The 20163-nt window shown below is 36.5% G+C and overlaps 1 protein-coding gene across 1 annotated transcript in view; it reads left to right on the top strand.

The window, feature by feature from the left end:
• The first annotated feature begins 11138 nt into the window (after positions 1-11138).
• Exo84 (exocyst complex component Exo84) overlaps positions 11139-20163 on the top strand; it is a 230949-nt gene continuing 221924 nt past the window's right edge. The window contains exon 1 of the mRNA XM_090391515.1: positions 11139-11374. Within this exon, the coding sequence (XP_090247641.1) occupies positions 11320-11374 (55 nt within the window). The 5' untranslated portion in view covers positions 11139-11319. The remainder of the gene's footprint in view (positions 11375-20163) is intronic.

The following is a 20163-nucleotide window of genomic DNA, read 5'->3' as shown; positions in this document are numbered from 1 at the left end:
TGGAGTAAACGGGTTTATTAATAAACTAGTATATTATTATTATTATTATTATTATTATTATTATTATTATTATTATTATTATTATTATTATTATTATTATTATTATTATTATTATTATTAATTTCGTAACACCTCCAAGGAGACTTAAGAGTCATCGCGGGAGGATACCTATTGTACAACTCTCTGTCTCCACCACTACACCCAACCTCTACTATCAATCATCTACCGCCCATCACCACCACAGCTAGTATTTTTCTGTAAATATATAATATTTTTTATAACATATGTTTATAATATATGTTTATACATGATATGTACATCCACAACTATCGGAAGAAGCTTGGTTGAATGAAACATAAACGACAGTAGATTAAGTGCTCGAAATGAGCATCTTGTTTTTCAATTCAGATTTTGCAGGCATTCGAAGGTTCTCTGTCATCTTGAAGAACAAGTTTTTTGATATCTGCTGGACATATCGTGTAATTTTATCCCTTGGTTCAAGGTTTGAAATAGGCCACGTGAAAAGCCCATTTCTTCAACATACACTAAACCAGTGTTTCTCAACCTTCTTGCATGTGCGTCCCATTTTTTAATATTAGTTTTTATGGAGCTTCCCACCCTTGCAATTATTGTGTTGAGAAACTGACAGAATCCATAAAAGTTAGAAAAACAAAAGAAATCTAGGAATTAATTAAAGTGTTTAAATATTCAAAAAAATTGAAATATATCATCAAATCTTTCGAAAATTGTATAGATCTGGATCACTGCACCGACCATTTAATCGCATCGGCCTTTCGGAAACATTCGCGATTTCATCACGGGAAGTCTCGAATGATTTTAACCGTGTGTAAATGTCTAATAATTTTAATTGGACGTAAGCAGGCATCTGACCACTGTGGAAAATGGACGTCAACAAATTCAGGTTCACAGAATATCATAGAGATCCATGGATTCATAGAAAAGCTCTTGCTGCAAAGGAAATAAGTCCTAGTTTAAACATTGTGTTAGCAACAGTTATAACCCTGGTGAATTATATAAAAATGATACCCTTAAAATCAAAACTTTTTCTTTGTGAACTTTGTAAAGACATGGCTGGAGCGCAACATTCAGCATTACTATTTTACTGAGAGACAAGATGGTTATCACAAGGAACTTGATGACAACGTGTTTACGAATTAAGAGACCAAATAGCAATCTTCTTTGTAGAGGAAAATCACGAAGCAGAGAAGTTTAGAGACCATTTATTTATGATGAAATTGAGCTACTTGGTGGACATATTCGAGAAACTAAATATATTAAATCTGCAATTCCAAGGAAAATATACACATATTTTAGAGATGAGTGACGAAGTTAATTTTTTTTTTTGTAAAAAAACTAGTTATGGAACAAAAAAAAAGGTAAAAGCAACAAAAATGAGAAATATTTGCAAAAAAACCTACAAGGCAGAAGAGCAACACATCAAAGTTTTATTTACAACTATTGAAAATCATTTAACGATATTCACGAAGAATTTTAGAAACTATTTTATAACCGATGACAACATAATGACAATGTATGGGTGGGTTAGAAACCCATTTCAAATTACTCTTGAAGGTTTTTCAATGAGGAAGAGGAACAATTTATAGACTTCACGTCAAGTGGCGAAATTAAAAGACAATTTGCATCTAAATCGCTGTTTGAATTTATTTTGCTCGGTGTTGATCATGGTGAATTTTCTGCACTAAATTCAATAGCTTTTCGTGCCCTTTTACCATTTCCAACATCTTATCTTTGTGAAATCGGGTTTCTGCAGTGGCTCCCTTAAAAACAAAATATAGATCTATTATCAAGACACTATTCTCAAGTTTTACCGCGTCTAGGAGACTGTAGCACTTGCTCCACACCCCCGGGATTCTCATCTGTGTTAACAGTTCGAATGCCCTTTACATTGTTGCGGCAAAACACTCTAGGTATGTTGGAAAACCTCTATTAAGGCAATGATGCCACTATCGTTTGAGATACGCTTATAGAAACGACTGACCAACTGCTCACAAACATGTCCCAGGCTTGGATCATTCTTCCAACTCCGTATGAACCCAAATAATGCTCGATGATAAACGTCTTTTCTTCCAAAGTCACATCATTGCAACAGTTAAATGCAATGATGTAGATTCAACATCATTACATGACGTGCTCTTCTATTAATGTGCATGAAGCTGAACGGCATATTTTACCGGCTGTACCGAATGGGGGTATTAAAGTGAAGTACTGTTTTCTTTTTTTTTTTGCTTCATACCATACAAGTCAGAGGCTACACAAATCTTTCAATGATAGAGATTAAGGACGAAGTTTCCCATATCAGGTCTCTGTTATCAAGTTTTAGTAGGCAGGCGATCTCTGCTTTTCACCATAAGGCTGAGTGCATTTCTTTCGATGTGCTCGATAACAGATGTTCCTAATTCTAACTAGTATTAAGTATGTATTTTACAGTAGATTTGCTGACTTTTAGGAATAAAAACGAGTTTCTACCATAATCAATAGACTTTCTTGCAAGAAATCATTTGAGAATGGCAGAATGTTTATCCTGCAAAGCAGGTGAACTGGCAAGAACACATGCAGTTAAGAGAGACATATGTTGGCCTCATAGCCTTTTTTGTTTCGGCCATGAATCCAAACCGATTGCACCAAAATTTTCCTAATACTGGAATTGTGAGAGGGCTTTACTGTGTGATTATTAAATGAAGCTATAATAGTCTTGTGTAACAGTATCAGGGAAGTTGATACTGTATACGCAGCCACGCACTAGTCTGTCATATTTTCGTTCATATTTAAATTAGCAATGAATTTGCAAAATTTTTCAAGTAATTTGTTTTTAACAAAAAAGCAATGCGTTTTTATTATTCTGTAGAGGAAATAAATAAAAAACAATTAGCTATCAGTTTTGGAAAGTGGTAGGAAGCCCTGTTCTATCCTTGGCCATTAGCTGACTTTATGATTACTAATATGAAAAGTAACCAGCAACGAGGAAGATCTGCTGACATTTCTCCTTTATAACTTATTGATTGATATGAAACGAGTGCCGTGATCGAATATATGGTAACAAAACACACTGATTTCCATAAATTAAGAAACAAGGAGAAAAATCAGGATAACGTGGGGATCGAGAACCACAGACATTTTGGAGTGGTTTTCCAATTTGTGTCTGGGGTGAGAACAAGATGTTTCATGATGGAAAAATTTTGGTATGGGTATGACTGCAAAACATTTATCAGACCAATTCAGATTGGCGAGCTATCAGTCACAAACAGTATCCCGCAGATACAGTGAAGAAAGGCTACGGGTTACAAATGCAGTGGATGACTAATATCTCCAATTATCTGCTGCTGGTGTGGGTTAACATCTTCATTTATCACTGGACCATTCTTGTTTGAGGACAACAGCATATCTGCTAATCAGCTACTGACCTCACATCGACTAAAGAGCCATTACTACCTGCGTGTAGAAGACTTCACAAAAGCGTTCTGTGTGCTAGACGACTAGTATTCTTCAAGCCCCTACCTGCAAGACACAGGGGAGAACATTTGAGATTGGGTCAGACTCCACGTTAACTTGACTCAAGACCAATGCGGTTTTCACCTCGCTTACAAACGAATTCCGATTTGCTTTACAAATGATTATACCTGGAACATTTATGGTGGAGATTGTCATCTCGTTCGGTGGAAGCACTAGTCAATATGTGCTACCGGGAAAAACCCCGAATGCTGCTATTTAGTCCTGGAACCCTATGTTCTATATATAGGTGTGTGGGGAAGATATTTATCGTACAAGATGATAATGCTTGTCCACATCGATCAAGGCTCATGGAACAATATCTTCCAGAAAAGGCTATCATAAAATGGAATGTTTTTCACCAAACTGCATAAACATTCACCATGCAGCTTTTGAGTTATCGAGATTTTTCATTTTAATATATTATAGCAGCCTGTGTAGCTCAGTGGATGTGGCGTTTACACACCACGGCGCTTGGCCGCACGAAGGAAGACTTGGTTTCGAGTCTAGTCGGCGACTAGAGGAAATTTTTCTAAGCCTTTTTTCGATAACCGGTTCCCAAGTTAGTAGATCTCTGGCACGGGCTAGCGGGTTTTTCCTCCCGGAAACTCGGGTTTTTCGTCCCGTAAACGCAAGAAAATCGACCGTAGAACCCACATTATTTCAGACATTAAATATATTGTGTTAGGGTTAGGGACCACGAGATGGCGGCACATTTGAGCCATCTCTCTTCACTGTGTACCGCTTAATTAGTGATAGCCTTGGGCCATCTATTTCTGATTGGTACCAGTGGAGATTGACCTGCTCACTCAGTCTCCAAAAGTTAGATAGGGCTAAATGGCCTCGCCTACTCCCCGTATACGGGAATAAAAAGGTGTTAGCCGATTTTTTTTTTTTTTATATTATAACATAAGCCTGTGTAGCTTAGTGGAAGTGGTGTCCTCTGGGCTTGGTTGCTTGAAGTCAGACTTAAGTTCAAGTCTAGTCGCCGACTGGAGGAACTTTTTCTAAGCCTTTCTTCGACCGATTCCCGAGTTAGTCGATCTCTGGCACGGGAAAGCAGGTTTTTCCTCCTGGAAACTCTGGTTTTTTATCCCGTAAACTCAAGAAAATCGACTGTAGTACCCACATTATTTCAGACAGTAAAATATCTTATTAGTGTTAGGTACCATGAGATGGCAGCACCTGTTTGCCAGCCTCTTCATTGGCGGCTGCTATAATTAGTGATAGACATGGGCCAGCTATCTCTGATTGGCTACCGATGGAGATTGAACTGCCCACTCAGTCTCCAAAAGCTAGATAGGGTATAAAGGCCTCGCCTACTCCCTATAAAGGCAATAAAAGGCGGTAGCTGATTTATATATATATATATATATATATATATATATATATTATAACGGCCATATTTTATTTTACTTTGAATTGAACAATGTTTAAATACTGACTGCAATTTTTTTCACTGTACATTTTTCAACCAGCTGCATTTAATACTCATAACTGCAAAAATTAATTGCAGAAAAGCATATAAACTTAAACGTATAGTAGACCCAAAATTAATAGAAGAGCAAAACGGATTCAGAAAAGGCAGGTCTTGCATACTCTGCATTTACGTTAAAATTATTAATTGAAAAACACAGAGAAATGAACATAGAAACACAGATAGCATTTATAGATTACACCAAAGCATTTGATAAAATTATCAGAGAAAAACTATGGGAAATCATAGAAGAATACGAAATACCAAACCAACTCTTTAGAGCCTTATATAATATATATCAAGAAAATAATATATCTGTGAAGTACAATAATTCAACATCAAGCTCGAAACCAATAAATCGAGGAGTACGTCAAGGTTGCCCTCTCTCTCACCGGTTTTATTTAATATATACATAGATAAAATCATAAAAGAATGGAATTTAACTAATGAAGGAGGATTCAAGATAAACCGTAACACCAGATTAGCTACTCTTCTTTTTGCTGATGACCAAATAATCCTTGGAAATAATGAAAATGAACTACAAAAATCATTATGCAGTCTAAATAATCTGATAAAAACATATGGTATGGAAATATCAACAGACAAATCAAAAGTCATGGCCTTCAAAGGTGCTAATCCAATAAGAAGCAAAATAGTAATAAACCACAAAATAATAGAGAAATTAAATACATTTAAATATTTAGGTTGCACAATTTCATATGAAAATGAAGCTGATATAGAACCAAAGATATCAAACTTTTTATAAGTAACAGGTATTATAATTAAAAATTTTTAAACCCAATTATGTACAAAAACACACACGAATAAGAATCTACAGTATAGTTGCTAAACCAACCTTACTTTATGGCAGTGAGATATGGAAAATAAAAAAAGCAGATGAAAGAAGAATTGAATCATCTGAAATGAAATTTATGCGCAGAACTGAAAGAGTCACATTAATGAACAAAATGAAAACCAGCGAAATCAGAAAAAAAATTGGAATTACAACCTCCCTAAACGAAACAGTGATTTGCTATAGAGAAAAATGGAAAGAACACATACTGAGAATGAATAGAAGCAGAATACCTAAAGAAATTCTAAATTACTACCCAAAAGGTACTCGATGCAGAGGAAGACCCTTAAATAGATGAAATTGAGTCCGGAACAGGCCACTTGGCCTATTAGCCTGAAGAAGACCTGCAGAAATTTAAAATTTACACTGCACAATTTTGTCCAGGTGAAGATCAGAGTAAAGGCTAGGCTAAAGATGATATTGAATTATCAAGTTTGTAAGCTAGATCTCCTCTGATAGTGATCTAAATCAACTAAAGCCTGTTAATTCCCCTACAAGGCGTAGGCGAGGACGTTTTAAGCTCTATCTAACTTTTGGAGACTGAGTGGGCAGTTTAGTCTCTGCTGGTAGCCAGTCAGAGATGACTGCTTAAGATTATCACTAATTTTAAGCGTTATCAGTGAAAAGACAGCTAATAAGTGCCGCCATCTCATGAACCCTAATACAATGTTTTTAATGTCTGAAATAGTGTGGATACTACGCTCGATTCCGTTAAGTTGACAGGGCGAAATAAACCACTTTCCCGTGCCAGAGATTGACTTACTCTGGTACGGGATTCTCCTATTGTTAATTTAATATTGTTAATTTGGATTGGTCATTGAGTTTACAGTGGTTACTAATTCCAAAATTGTAGCATTAGGAGATCTGGATATTGAGTTTCTCTGTGGGACCCCAGTTTTCTAAACTTAATTAAGGCTCAATTACCTCACCTGCTCCCACTGGGAATAAACGCATCAATGGATTTGTTATTTCTTGTAAGATGAGATATTTGAGTGCAATAGAGTATCGGAAGCTATTTGGACATGGCCCAAGTTTCTTGTATTTATTCCTTTGAATAATATATTTAGCAGAAAATGCAATTTACTGATAGAATGAGTAAAGAGAGATTTTTAAAAAGTATCTTCCAAGAAAGAGAAGATTTTAAGTTAGACACTTTCTAATACAGGATACGCACAGATGTGACACCATTATATGAAGAGAATCACACCATATGTAATTGAAAAATATGAGACAGGGTTTAAAGAAATTGAAAGTTGATTTTATGTTATAGAAAAGTAAATTGCGTTTAGCAGATTTAAGAAACAAACTAGACAATTCACATTTGTAAATTGCATCCAGAATCTTTTTGATAAGTCTCTCTTTTCCCATATGTAACTGATTTTTCTTTGCATGTCATAGTTGCTGCTTATGGAAGACTAGAATTGGAAGTGTAATGAAATATGCAGTAACTGATTTTTTTATTCAGCCAAAAAGATTTTCATCCAACCTTTCACTTTACCATGGTTTTCCTCTGATATTATAATACCAGTTCCTTTCCCCTTCCCCCCCAGCCTACCTAATAGTGCATTGCCATCAAGATAATTGATAGTACATCACCTGAAGCTATTCTAAACTGTTATAAATAGGTTAATTCCAGTATACCGTCTATCGGTTTCTCTGCAGAGTAGTCTTTATGAAGAGGATAAGTGGATTTTTTACTGAAATTAGAAATGATGGGTTTCCTAATGCCTATTGATTATAAGAAAAAACAGAGAAAATCAAAATAGACTTTGCTCTGAATTCCAAATGCGGTTTTTGGCCAGTATTGGCCTCATTCCACATCTTGTTTACTTTCTTGTGCAAAGTCGTCTACTACCTAATGATGTCGAATTTCAGATGTCTGGTCTTTCTTCTGAGAAGGTGTGGATGCTTCGGTTAGATTCCTGTGTATGATAGCTTTTTTTCCCTTTTTTTCAGTCTATGGTTCTGTTGTCTTAGAGAAATACCGAAGGCGCTGTTAGCGTCCCTCGTACGTTACTTTTCCCGCTTCCCTTTGGGATAAACTCACTTCTTATATATTTCCTGGCTATTTTATTTTATTTTATTTTTACAGTTTTCTGCCCATCCATGATAGTGTTGTAATAAGTGTTTAACAATCGCTTTTTTCAGGGATAACTATAATTAATAAAAATGTTATTTTTGTCTTTGATAATTCATTAAAACTGACTGGCTAGTAATTTCTAAAAAGTTAAACATAAAAGGACCCACCCTCCCTTTTTTGGGGAATGAAAAATATGGGATATAATTATTTTAGGTCTAGTTTGGCTTAAGGATGTATAACATTAATTGAGTTCGGAAGAAATATCTGATTGCTTTTTTTTAATTTGTGTGCGAATTATCACGCAGTGAAGAGTGACTGCTCAACAAGTGCCGCCATCTCGTGGTCCCTAACACTAACACTCGTATTTAATGTCTGGAATAATGTGGGTTCTACGGTCGATTTTCTTGAGTTTACGGGACGAAAAACCCGAGTTTCCGGGAGAAAAATCCCGCTTTTCCATGCCAGAGATCGACTGGCACACGGGCAAGTGGGTTTTTTCTCCAGGAAACTCGGGTTTTTCGTCCTGTAAACTCAAGCAAATCGACCGTAGAACCCACATTATTTCAGACATTAAATACGAGTGTTAGGGTTAGGGACCACGAGATGGCGGCACTTGTTGAGCCGTCACTTTTCACTGCGTGCCGCTTAATTAGTGATAGCCTTGGGTCAGCTATCTCTGATTGGGTACCAGTGGAGATTGAATTGCCCACTCATTCTCCAAAAGTTAGATAGGGCTAAAAACGACCTCGCCTACTCCCTATATATACGGGAATAAAAAGGAGTTAGCTGATTTTTTTTTTCTGACTACAGAAAACGTAAGGATATACATATAAATGATTAAACACATACAAGAATTGGGATTAAAAAAATTCAAAAAAAGCAAAAAGCATAAAATGTCAGATTTCACTCATCCAGTGATTAATATACTTTAAAGCTGTTATTACATTGCATTCAATCTTCTCTGCTACATATATTATTAATGCCTGTTAAGCAGCATTGCAGAAGATGATCCATGGTTTGTGTTTCACCACATAAGCAGCTGTCATTGTCTGTGTAGCCCCATCTGGCCATATTCTGCTTTGATCTGCCAATTATGAAACGAAGTCTATTCAATATTTTCTGTCTTTGCCAGTCTAGATGTAAGCCGGAAGGAAGAGATTTGTTTAAGTTCGGAACTTCTGGAGATTGTGCTTGCCACATTGTTGACCTTATAGCTTTTATGGAATCAATCATTATCTTAGCCGCCTGTGTACTCTAACATCCATAAAAAGGATGCCTAGTTGTTGTTTTTGCTTATATCTACTCTGTGTAGTCCTTCAGATGTGAATAGTTGAAATACCAGCGAGCGAGTATAGATGGTCAATATTTGTAGGCTTAACACTTTACCGGCCATTATGGATCAAATACGCATCCTCATACGCTTCGTATCCATCATATATTTCAATGTAATATCAATGGTATTATAATTTTAATATGCACTTCGCATCCATGATACCTTGACGTCTATAGACGTCTTTTTTTATTTTTTATTTTTTAGATGTCTTGGCCAGTAGCGTGGTGGCAGCCAGTAATGTGCCGACATGTTTCATTAAGAATCTTGTGAATAATTTTTACATGTGATCTTACCCCAAAGGGGCTAGAATACTCAGCTGTTGAAAAGCAAAATGCCAGTGCAAAGGCACACACTACCTGTGAACTTGCACCCCACCGAGATGATGTTAATCGGCGTAGAATATTATTAGTTGTTTGAGTTTTTAGGCTTCTGTCTTCTCTATGTGTCGCTTATAATTTAAGATCCTATGTAGTGTAATAATTAGGTAAGTTAGATATGGATAATTGACCAATTTCACCATTCCATTCTATATTCAACTCTCTCCTCGTCTCCCTATTATTGAGATGGAAAAGACATATTTGGGTTTTACTTGGATTTGGTTTCAGTTGGTTTTCCACCCAGAGGTCTGGGGGGGCGCCTATTTTTTAGAGAGGTCTTTACTTAATCAGCACCTCAATAAAGGTCAAAACCGGTCTGGGAAGTGGCTCTTCCCTTAATGCATAGCAGTATACAGGTCTGCAAGGAGATGTGGTTTGCATTATGGGAGATACTGAGGCAAGTTATGAGAACTTATACCTACTGTTGGTGCCACGTTATTTTGTGCCCTAGGCAAAGTTTACAAGTGTACCCCTTAATTCACAAGTGCGCTCCGTATTTCAAAAACTAAAATGTTTCTAATTGACATTAAACAACAAAAAAAATTGCCTTTCAGGTTAAATTAATAGGTAAATTAATAGGGCTTTTTTAATTTTCTTTTTTAATTAATTTGAAAATTCTCTGTTATAATTCATTTACAAAAAAAAGTTATATAATACCGAAATTTAATATTTTAAAATGTTAACGTCTTAAAATATTTATCTTAACTGAATTTTAAATAGCGGTAAGTTCAAATCATTTAGGTAAGGAACAAAAAAGAACCAAGAGTTAAATAGTAAAATAGTGTGATGTGTGAGGGATAAGGAAAAAGAATCGATACCTAATCATATATCACTATTTAATTTTGATGTTTTAGTAAAGTATGAATAAAGCATAGCTTGAAGTTTTGCGCCCTAGGTGGTTGCCTAGTTTGCCTAAATGGTAGTGTCGGCCCTGCTTATACCAAATTTACCACGAGTTGCCCTTGTCCTGAAAGTACTTCACGCGCAAACTTTGTTTGCTTACAATTGGATAAAGGATAAAACCCAATATATAATTAGTAGCATAGCCAAGTGGAAAAACTTCCATAACATCATTATCACTAATGAATAAGTTATGATCAGCTGCACAACAATTTCTAAAAGTTGGAATAAAAGGCATTAGATATTATGATTATTTTACTCGACGACACAATACTGAAGATGGCGAAGATATATTTTAATGAAAATTTAAAGACTTTTAGTAGTTTAAAGCGCAGACTTTGCCTAATTGGCTTGCACTTAAGTTTTTTTTTTTTTTTTACTATTTTTTATTATCTTCTTTTCCCTATAAAGCTTAGTTGCCTTGGTGTTGTTTTCGAAACGTTCATCCATCATGCTCTACAAAGTTGATTTCTATATGAAGCTTTTTATTTATTTATTTATTATTATTTTTTTTAATTTAGAGTATAGAGGTTTCACTTATCGCTGGGAAATGCGACCTCTAGTTCCTCTCCTGACATCTATTTGTAAACATAGGAAATGGGTATAGGCGTGATAATTGTGGACGAATGTGTTTGTAAAGTTTTATTTTTAATTTTCGAACAACATATACCAGTGTCACAAATGTTTGGGTGATAGGAAATTAAAATAAAAGTTTTAGTTTCAGATTTGGAATATTGTGGCTTTGAATTGTGGGGGGTGGGATGTATTAGGATGGCAGATGCTTTAGCAAATAAGTTAGCATCTTCATCTTTTAATCCTGATAGCTGTAAGTATATATACACGTTAAAAGTAACTAAAGGTTACCATAAGTTTTTAATGCGTGGTGCTTTAAGTTCCGAACAGCAACATTTCGGTTGTGTATGATTTAAAGATGAACTAGGACGTCTAGGAGGTGAACTAAGTGCGTACCGCTAACTTCTGAACGCGGGGGGGGGGGGGGGTTCGGAGTGTGAGGTATTCCTGATAAAAATACCCAGCAGGGGCACTGAATTATTTATGTAGCTCCCTCTTCACTCACCAAATTATGGTGAGCCCATAAATCGGTCATAGTTAAGGGAGCTACATAAATCAGACTAGTAGAATTGATTTATTGCTTCTGAAGGATTTTACAGTATTAATATGAATAATTAACATTGGCTATCGAGCGAGGATTTGTGGGTTGTAAAAATTTGGTTGATAGGCTGAAGAGAACAGATATAAAAACGTTACTAAAAGAGTTTTTTAGGATTGATAAAGAATAAATATTTCAGCATTTGGCTAGCTGAGGCAGAATAAGAGGTCATCCTAGAAATCGAGTAAGAATATGGTTGGGTAGGGTATGAGTATTAGATTATTTTGCCTGGAGAGAGAGTGGTGAACCAGTGGAATGGGTTTCCAGAGGTTGTAAGTGCTCTCTCATTGAGTTGAAGAACACAGGAAGAACAGATATTATCTGTAGAATTGAATCTCTCATGAAGAGCCATCTTGGATATTCAGACTTCATGGAGATGCGTGTGCAATAATAATAATAACAACAACTTGCCTGTTACTAAACTAGTCAACTTTTTGCCCAAATATTCTGGAACTACATATTCCATGAGTGTTGATGCTGATACCCAGGTTAAAATCTAGCTGTGTCAATTTGTAACTGAGATTTTCATTTTCCTTTGATTAGCCTACTTATATTACATGCATCACTTGCATATTTTCTTCAGCCTTCATTATCATTAAAATAATTACAAATGTTCTTTTCCATTTAGTTTGAGACTGCTGAAATTTCAGTTTATGTACTCATAAACCAAAATTAACAGGCTTGTATCCCACTGTGGGCATGAATGTTTGTAATTGTCTTTAGGTGGGATATGAGTTTCATTGTCTAGTGTGAGACTACTACCCTGCTGTATACCAAGTAAATAGGGATATTAATACTATATATAGTGAGTATGGTATGACAAGAGGTTGTCAGAGCATGGGAATTAATTAGGAAGCACCTGACAAGCAATTCACAGTTGTATACCAAGAATTGAACAAGTAGAGTATGATGAACAGTTAAATCAGGCAAGCATTATGGGAGAAGATGTTATTAGGTACATAAAATGCATGAATATAAAGGTGACAAGTGTAGTATTGAGAGGAGTCTGGTCAGTCAAGCCAGAGATAATTCACAGGAATTCTTCCACTGTGTGGTTAGCAAAAGGAAGAATAATTATGGAAGGATGATACTTGTGGATAGTTATGGTAGTAGTGATCAGAGGATTTAGTGGAGCTATTTAATAAGCACTTTATCAGTGTATATCATATTGTTACAAATGAAGCTGAATTATGAGTTTTATAGAATTGATGTAGAAGAAATATTTCAGCATTTGGCTAGCATCAGAGAAATGTTGATTGTGTTAGATGTTAATAACCTGGCCAAGTTGGCAAAGTGGTTAGTGTATCTGCTCTCTTACCCACAGACTGCAGGCTTGCATCCCACTGTGGGCATGGATGTGGTTAGTGTATTTGCTCTCTAATCAACAGACTGCAGGCTTGTATCCCACTGTGAGCATGAATGTTTGTAATTGTCTTTAGGTGGGATATAAGTTTCATTGCCTGGTGTGAGACTACTATCATGCTTGTTGGCAGCCTGAAATGGCTTGAAAAAGTTCCATGTTTGGTCTCTAGAAAAGGGTTTCTGGAGTATGTAGAAAATAATAAAAATACAAAAAAAAAAAAAAATGAAGAAAATTCTTATTTCACCCATGGCATGAATGTATTATAGGCTTACAAAAGCTTTTTGCAGTTGAAAACTACATAAAAATAAGGCTGTAGAATAAATGATAATTACGACATAATTTTAAAGAATGTGCAAAAAAAAAAAAAAGAAGTTAATTATGCCCTTTAGCAGATTATTTAATGAAAGTCGTGGTGGGAAAAGTTTTTAAGGAATGGAATGAAGGCAAAATAGTGCCACTCTAATAGCATAGTTCCAGGACAGACATTACCGCTGGTAGACCAGATTGTATATTATTATTATTATTACTTGACACCTCCAGGGAGGCCAAGACTCATCGAGGGAGGGCACCTACTCTACAACTCTTGTCTCCACCATGCAATTCACCAACTACAGCAAACTGCATCATCTACACCAATGCCATCTACTGTCCATCACTAGTATTTTCACAGACAATCGCAAACATCCATAACCACGGTGGGATTTGAACCTGCAGCCTTTTGGCTGGAGAGTGGATACGCTAACCACTCAGCCAACCAGGCCAAGCAAAAAAATTTGAATTGTTAGGAGTGGGATATCTGCATTTGTAGTCAAGGTGTTCTGTAAATTGGTTAATGATGATCAGCATGGGTTTGTAAAAGATAGGCCTTCTTAGCAGTTTGTTTGCTTATTTAATGATGAATATGTTGGATAAGGGAAATTTATGTACATTGATATTCTTAAACTTGGCAGGGTGTTGGATAGATTATATCATGGCTTGTTGGTGTACAAGAAGCAGTTGATGGAAATAGATAATAGATTTGTTCTCTGAACAATATCAGTACATTATGTATGCTAGGGCAGTGTCTCAAAGAAAGGATGGTAACCAGTGGCATGTCCCAGGGTTCTGTTCTTGGGCCCTTGCTGTTTAACTTATTTGTTAGTGATATTTCATGTGGATTGTCTGGGAATCTCTAGTTGTATGCTGAGGCAAAATTAGGGAGAATTATGAAATGTGCTTTATTGAGTACTGCTGATGTTAATTTCCTTCAGGAATATTTAAATAGATTTTTAGTTTGGACAAATGAGTGGGATTGTAGTTGTAATAAGTGCAAGGTGTTGCACTTCAGAGTACAGAGATATAAGGCTGTGTATTGTATTGGTTGTGTTTTGGGAATTGGATGAGATTAGGAATCTGAGATGATGGTTAAGAGTGAACTGAAGTTTAGAAGATTCATTGCAAGTGTAGCAAAGACTGCACATTGCATTGCTGCTATGCTAAGAAGTATATTGACAAGTAGGGATAAGTATGTAGTTGTGCCATTTTATGAAGCATTGGTCACAGCATATGGACTGTTGTACAGAGTTTGGTCACCTTGTTTTAATTGTGCTGTGGAAACATTTGAAGAAATCCAGAGATGAATGACCAAGGTTATGATTATTGAGAAAGGTTGAAAGAATGTAAATTGCAGAGTTCTGCTGATTAGGCAGAAAAAAAATTATATGATGGTTGCTTTAGTGAGTGGATTTTGTTGAATTAACACAGGAATTATAAAAAGAGCAGAAGGAGAGACAGGAAGGGCTAGAGACCATCCCTGGAAGTAAAGGTGTAAAGAGAAGATATGACGAGTAGGTTTTTTATGTGGAGAGTTATGAGTGAGCAGAATTCACTGGAATGCATTGTGAATCCCAGGAGTGTTAAGAAGTATAAGGTTCAATATAATAAATATGTTAAGTGAACTTCCCATAATAAGTCAGCTGACTCCACAGAGGTCAATGTGATATATTATGAGATACATCTTTTATATTTGGTGTAGTATGAGTGGCATTCATATTTTCTCATGTAGCATTTTAAGCATTATCTTTTTTTTTTTTTTTAATAATATATTTGACATCAGACTACAAACTTTACAAGTATATATAATAGGAAATCAATGAGATAGCAACATTAAATAAAACAGTCAAAAAAAAAAAAAAATCAGCTAACGCCCTTTTATTCCCGTATATATAGGGAGTAGCCGAGGCCTTTTTTAGCCCTATCTAACTTTTGGAGACTGAGTGGGCAGTTCAATCTCCACTGGTACCCAATCAGAGGTAGCTGGCCCAAGGCTATCACTAATTAAGAGGCATGCAGTGAAGAGTTACGGCTCAACAAGTGCTGCCATCTCGTGGCCCCTAATACTCGTATTTAATGTCTGAAATAATGTGGGTTCTACGGTCGATTTTCTTGAGTTTACAGGATGAAAAACCCAAGTTTCCGGGAGAAAAAAACCCGCTTGCCCATGCCAGAGATCGACTAACTCAGGAACCGGTCGAAAAAAGACCTAGAAAAATATCCTCTAGTCGCTGACCAGACTCGAAATCAAGTCTTCCTTTGTGCGGCCAAGCGCTATGGTGTATAAACGCCACATCCACTGAGCTACACAGGCTCCATAGTAGAATACTAATTTTCAAAGAAAGTGAACATAATATATAGCTGCTTGAATCAATAAAGCTTGTCTTTATCAACTCAAGCCCGAGATAAAATCCTGAGTTTATAGCAGGTAAAAAATCCTGTTACCTACGTATAAAACATGTCATCCAACTAATGATCAATTGCCACAATCACAGTCCTCTCCAAAATAATAGAGACCTACCAGTTGATCAGCAACCACCAGTGTAGATTCCACTTGTTTAGATGTGCAGCTGATCTTTAGTCTGCATCACCCACTACTGGATGAGCCATGGATAGGTTCAGAAAAATGTTCTGTTGCCTTTGACATTTCCAGAGCTTTTGAACGGCCAGTTTTCTATAGCCGTTCACTGTGTCATGGTGAATGGTACCCTCTCTTCAAGCTTTGCTGCCACTGCAAGAGTGCCTCAAGGCTTTGTTTTTGTCACCTACCTTCTTTCTATACAGAAGCCTGTGTTGCTCAGTGGATGTGGTGTTTGCACACCACGGCGCTTAACCGCACGACGGAAGACTTCTTGGTTTCGAATCTACTAGTCGGCGACTAGAAGAAATTTTTCTAAGCCTTTTTTCGACCGGTTCCCGAGTTAGTCGATCTCTAGCAAGGGCAAGCGGGTTTTTTCGTCCCGTAAACTCGAGAAAATTGACCGTAGAACCCACATTATTTCAGACATTAAATATGAGTGTTAGGGTTAGGGACCATGAGATGGCGGCACTTGTTGAGCCATCTCTCTTCACTGCGTGCCTATTAATTAGTGATAGCCTTGGGCCAGCTATCTCTGATTGGGTACCAGTGGAGATTGAACTGCCCACTCAGTCTCTAAAAGTTAGATAGGGCTAAAAATGGCCTCGCCTACTCCCTATATATACGGGAATAAAAAGGCGTTAGCTGATTTTTTTTTCCCTTTCTATACATAAATTAACTGCTCTTGCCACTAATCCTATGCACAGCTTTGCTGACAATAGTACATTCCATTCATTCTCTTTTGACAAACCATGATCTCCATACCATCTTTCAATGGGGTGCAAGGATTAATTGGTCATCTTCAATGCCACCAAAACAGTCTTGCTCTCTCTCTCCTGCAAAAGGGATCTCAGCTCACCTACTGCATGTCTTCAGTAATGCACAGATTACCAGACAGAATTAGAGCTTTGTACTTGGACTGACATTTACTTCTAGCCTATTCTGGCATAAACACATCACATTAATAGCTTCCTCATCATTTAAAAAAATAAGCATATTTTTCCACTCAGGAAGTTGTTTTACACTCAGATAGCCTATATAAATCTCAAATCTCCTCATTCTTAGAATACTCTTCAACAGTGGTGGCTCATTCTCAAGGGCTGCATTGAATGCAGCTCCAGCGTTGAGTATGCTAGCAAGTAGTACTGGCTAGTATACCCAATGTTAGAACTGCATTCAATGCAGACCTTATGGATGAGCCCCCACTCTCTTCCCACATTTGGGTTAGTGTTCTTTACGAACCTTCCAAAAAATTCTTGCTATCCATAAGAGAGCAATTCAGCTCATAAATAATCCTTCCTTCATTGATTCAGGTGCAGATTTCTCAGATGCAGATGCACTGTTTCGTCTCTATGTTGTCTCTTCTACAGGTATCTTATGGTGATTGCTGTAGTGAATTGGCAAATATCATTTGTCATGATGTCCTATGGTTTCTTCTAACTCTTGTTGTGGAATAAATAAATATCATCATCATCAAATTCCTGATAGGTACCCTCAAGGGGTGTATAAGATATGATATATGATAGTACTACATGAAAAACTTACATCATTAGTAACTTATTGCTACAATTTTTCTCCTAATCGATCTATTACATGTCAAGATTCCAACATTATCAGATCTTATATTTCTATCTTCTAAGGCACTTTTTATTGTATCAATCCACTTATATCTTGGTCTTCCTCTGGGTCTTTTTTCTGCCAACCTTGCAGAGAACACTTGTTTTGCTAATCTTTCTTTTCCCATTCTGTTTAAGTGACCATACCACTTGAGATTAGCTCTGCTAACACATTCCTAGATGCTAAATGTTAAGTTCTTTCTTAATATCCTCATTTTTAATATGATATTGCCACTGATGCCATCTGTTCATGCTTCTAATCTTTCTTAGGACTCTCATATCTGTGGTCTCTAGTCTTTGGTCAAGTGTTTTATTTCTAACCCAGCTCTCAGATCCATAAGTTAAAATTGGTTTGAACAATGTCTTGTATACAGCTAATTTAGTGTTTTAACTAATTTCTCTCTTATTCCATATAAATGTATTCAGTTGACTTCCTACCATACCAGCTTTATTCATTCTGTTGTCTATTTCCATATTTTATTATTATTATTATTGTTCCGGGAAACTCCAAGGAGTTGACAGACTCATCGAGGGAGGCCCTAACATCATGTCTGGAACAACTATTCAGCATTCACACAGTATCTATCATATCTTGCCTTGAACTCATTCATGGTCGTAGCACCCACAACAGATTCTGGAAGCTTATTCCACTCATTCACCACTCTCCAAGTAAAAAACCTAGCTCTAACACCCTTGTCAACCACACTCTTGCCCAGCTTCCATGCATGGCCCCTAGTCCTCCCACCACCAGTCATATTTTCAAAAATATCTTCTGGATCAATATTATAAAAACCCTTCAGTAATTTGAATGTCTCAATCATATCACCCCTCCTTCGCCTATCGTCCAATTTCTGCAACCCACAAATCCTCAACCTATTCTCATAAGGTTCATTCCACAGACCTGCTATCATCTTGGTCACTCGTCTCTGGACCCTCTCCACTTCCTCCCCATCACGAAGAAACCCTGGTGCCCATAACTGAACACAGAAGTCAAGATGGGGTCTTATCAAGGCTCAATACAGAGGAACAACAACTTGTTTGTCTCTGCATGTTAAAGTAGTTTGTCTCTGCATATTTAATTTACCATTTTTACTAAAAATCATGCCTAGGTAGTGGAAATGTTTTACTTGTTCTATAGATTCTCCATTCACGATGCAGTTGATATTTTCAATGTTTATGTCTATTTTCATTGTCTTGTTATTGCTGATTTTCATACCAAATATGTCTATTTTCATTGTCTTGTTATTGCTGATTTTCATACCAAATTTATTACAACAGTTATTCAATTTAGTCAGGGAATCTTGCCGACTTGTAATGGATTTATTTAAAAGTATCACATCATCTACATTTTTAGTAAAGAGCTGAGATTAGTATCTCCAATTTTGATATCAGGTTTAATACCACTTTACTTCATAATGTGATCCATATAGATAATAAATAACAGGGGGGATAATGGGCATCCTCGTATGACGCTCCATTGACACCATACAACTGTAGTGTTTTGAATAGCTTTACTCTTGCCCCCCCCCTTGTCATATGCCTTTTCCAAATCTACAAACTTAAATATAGATCTTTGTTGTATTCCCATGATTTCTCAACTATTTGTTGTAAAGTGAAAATCTGATCCTGACAATCTCTATTTGGCCTAAATACAGCTTGTTCTTTCTCCACAATCTTTCTCACGTATACTTGCATAAATCTTACCAGGAACACTCAATAGGGAAATACTTCTGTAATTCTTGCATTCAGTTTTATTTCCCTTTTTTATATATGTGTACTATGAGAGCTCTACTCTAATCATCTGGAATTTGTCCCTTTGTCCAGGCTTTCTGAACTATGCTGTGCAGCCCAGCCACTGTAAGACCTTTATACCTCCATGCTTGAGCATTTCTGGTCAAATATCATCTACTCCCTCTGCCTTTCCACATTTCATACTTTTGATGGCTTTTTTTTTTCTACTTCAAGTATGGATATGTATTCCTGACTGCAGGCCTTTTTGAGTATTTTTTTACTACTGTGCCATCACAGATTGTTTTGATTGCCATTTTTCAAATTAATTACTTCATACATCAAGTTAACTTTTTTGCCAGTTTCCATGTCACCTTTGTCATCTCTAATTCAATTTGAGCTTTTTCAACAACCTCCATAATATTTTGCCATCTTCATGATATTTATTTTTTATTATTATTATTACGTGACACCTCCAGGGAGTCAAAGGACTCATCGTGGGAGGGCACACTACTCTATTTCATTAAATACATCTCATACTCTCCACTACTACTTAATTCTCCAACTTCGACACTACTACCATCATCGCCATCTATCGCCCATCACCACCACCAACAGTATTTTTTGTCTGTAAATTGCATGTGTCCTGAAGGCCAATTTTTCTGTACGTGGGATGAAAAACCCGAGTTTCCAGGAGAAAAAACCCTGCTATCGGTGTATGAGATCGGCTAACTCACCTTCAACTAAAAAAGCCCATATAAAGATTCCTCTCGTCATGACGAGAATCGAACATTTTCTATGTTCTTACCAAAGTCTTCTCATTACTTTTATTTAGCTAGTTTTACAC

The sequence above is a fragment of the Typopeltis vanoorti genome, chromosome 4, assembly GCF_054136105.1.
Source record: "Typopeltis vanoorti isolate ZY-2024b chromosome 4, IOZ_Tvanoo_1.0, whole genome shotgun sequence".
NCBI lineage: Eukaryota > Metazoa > Arthropoda > Arachnida > Uropygi > Thelyphonidae > Typopeltis > Typopeltis vanoorti.
This window is presented reverse-complemented; position numbering and strand designations above follow the sequence as displayed.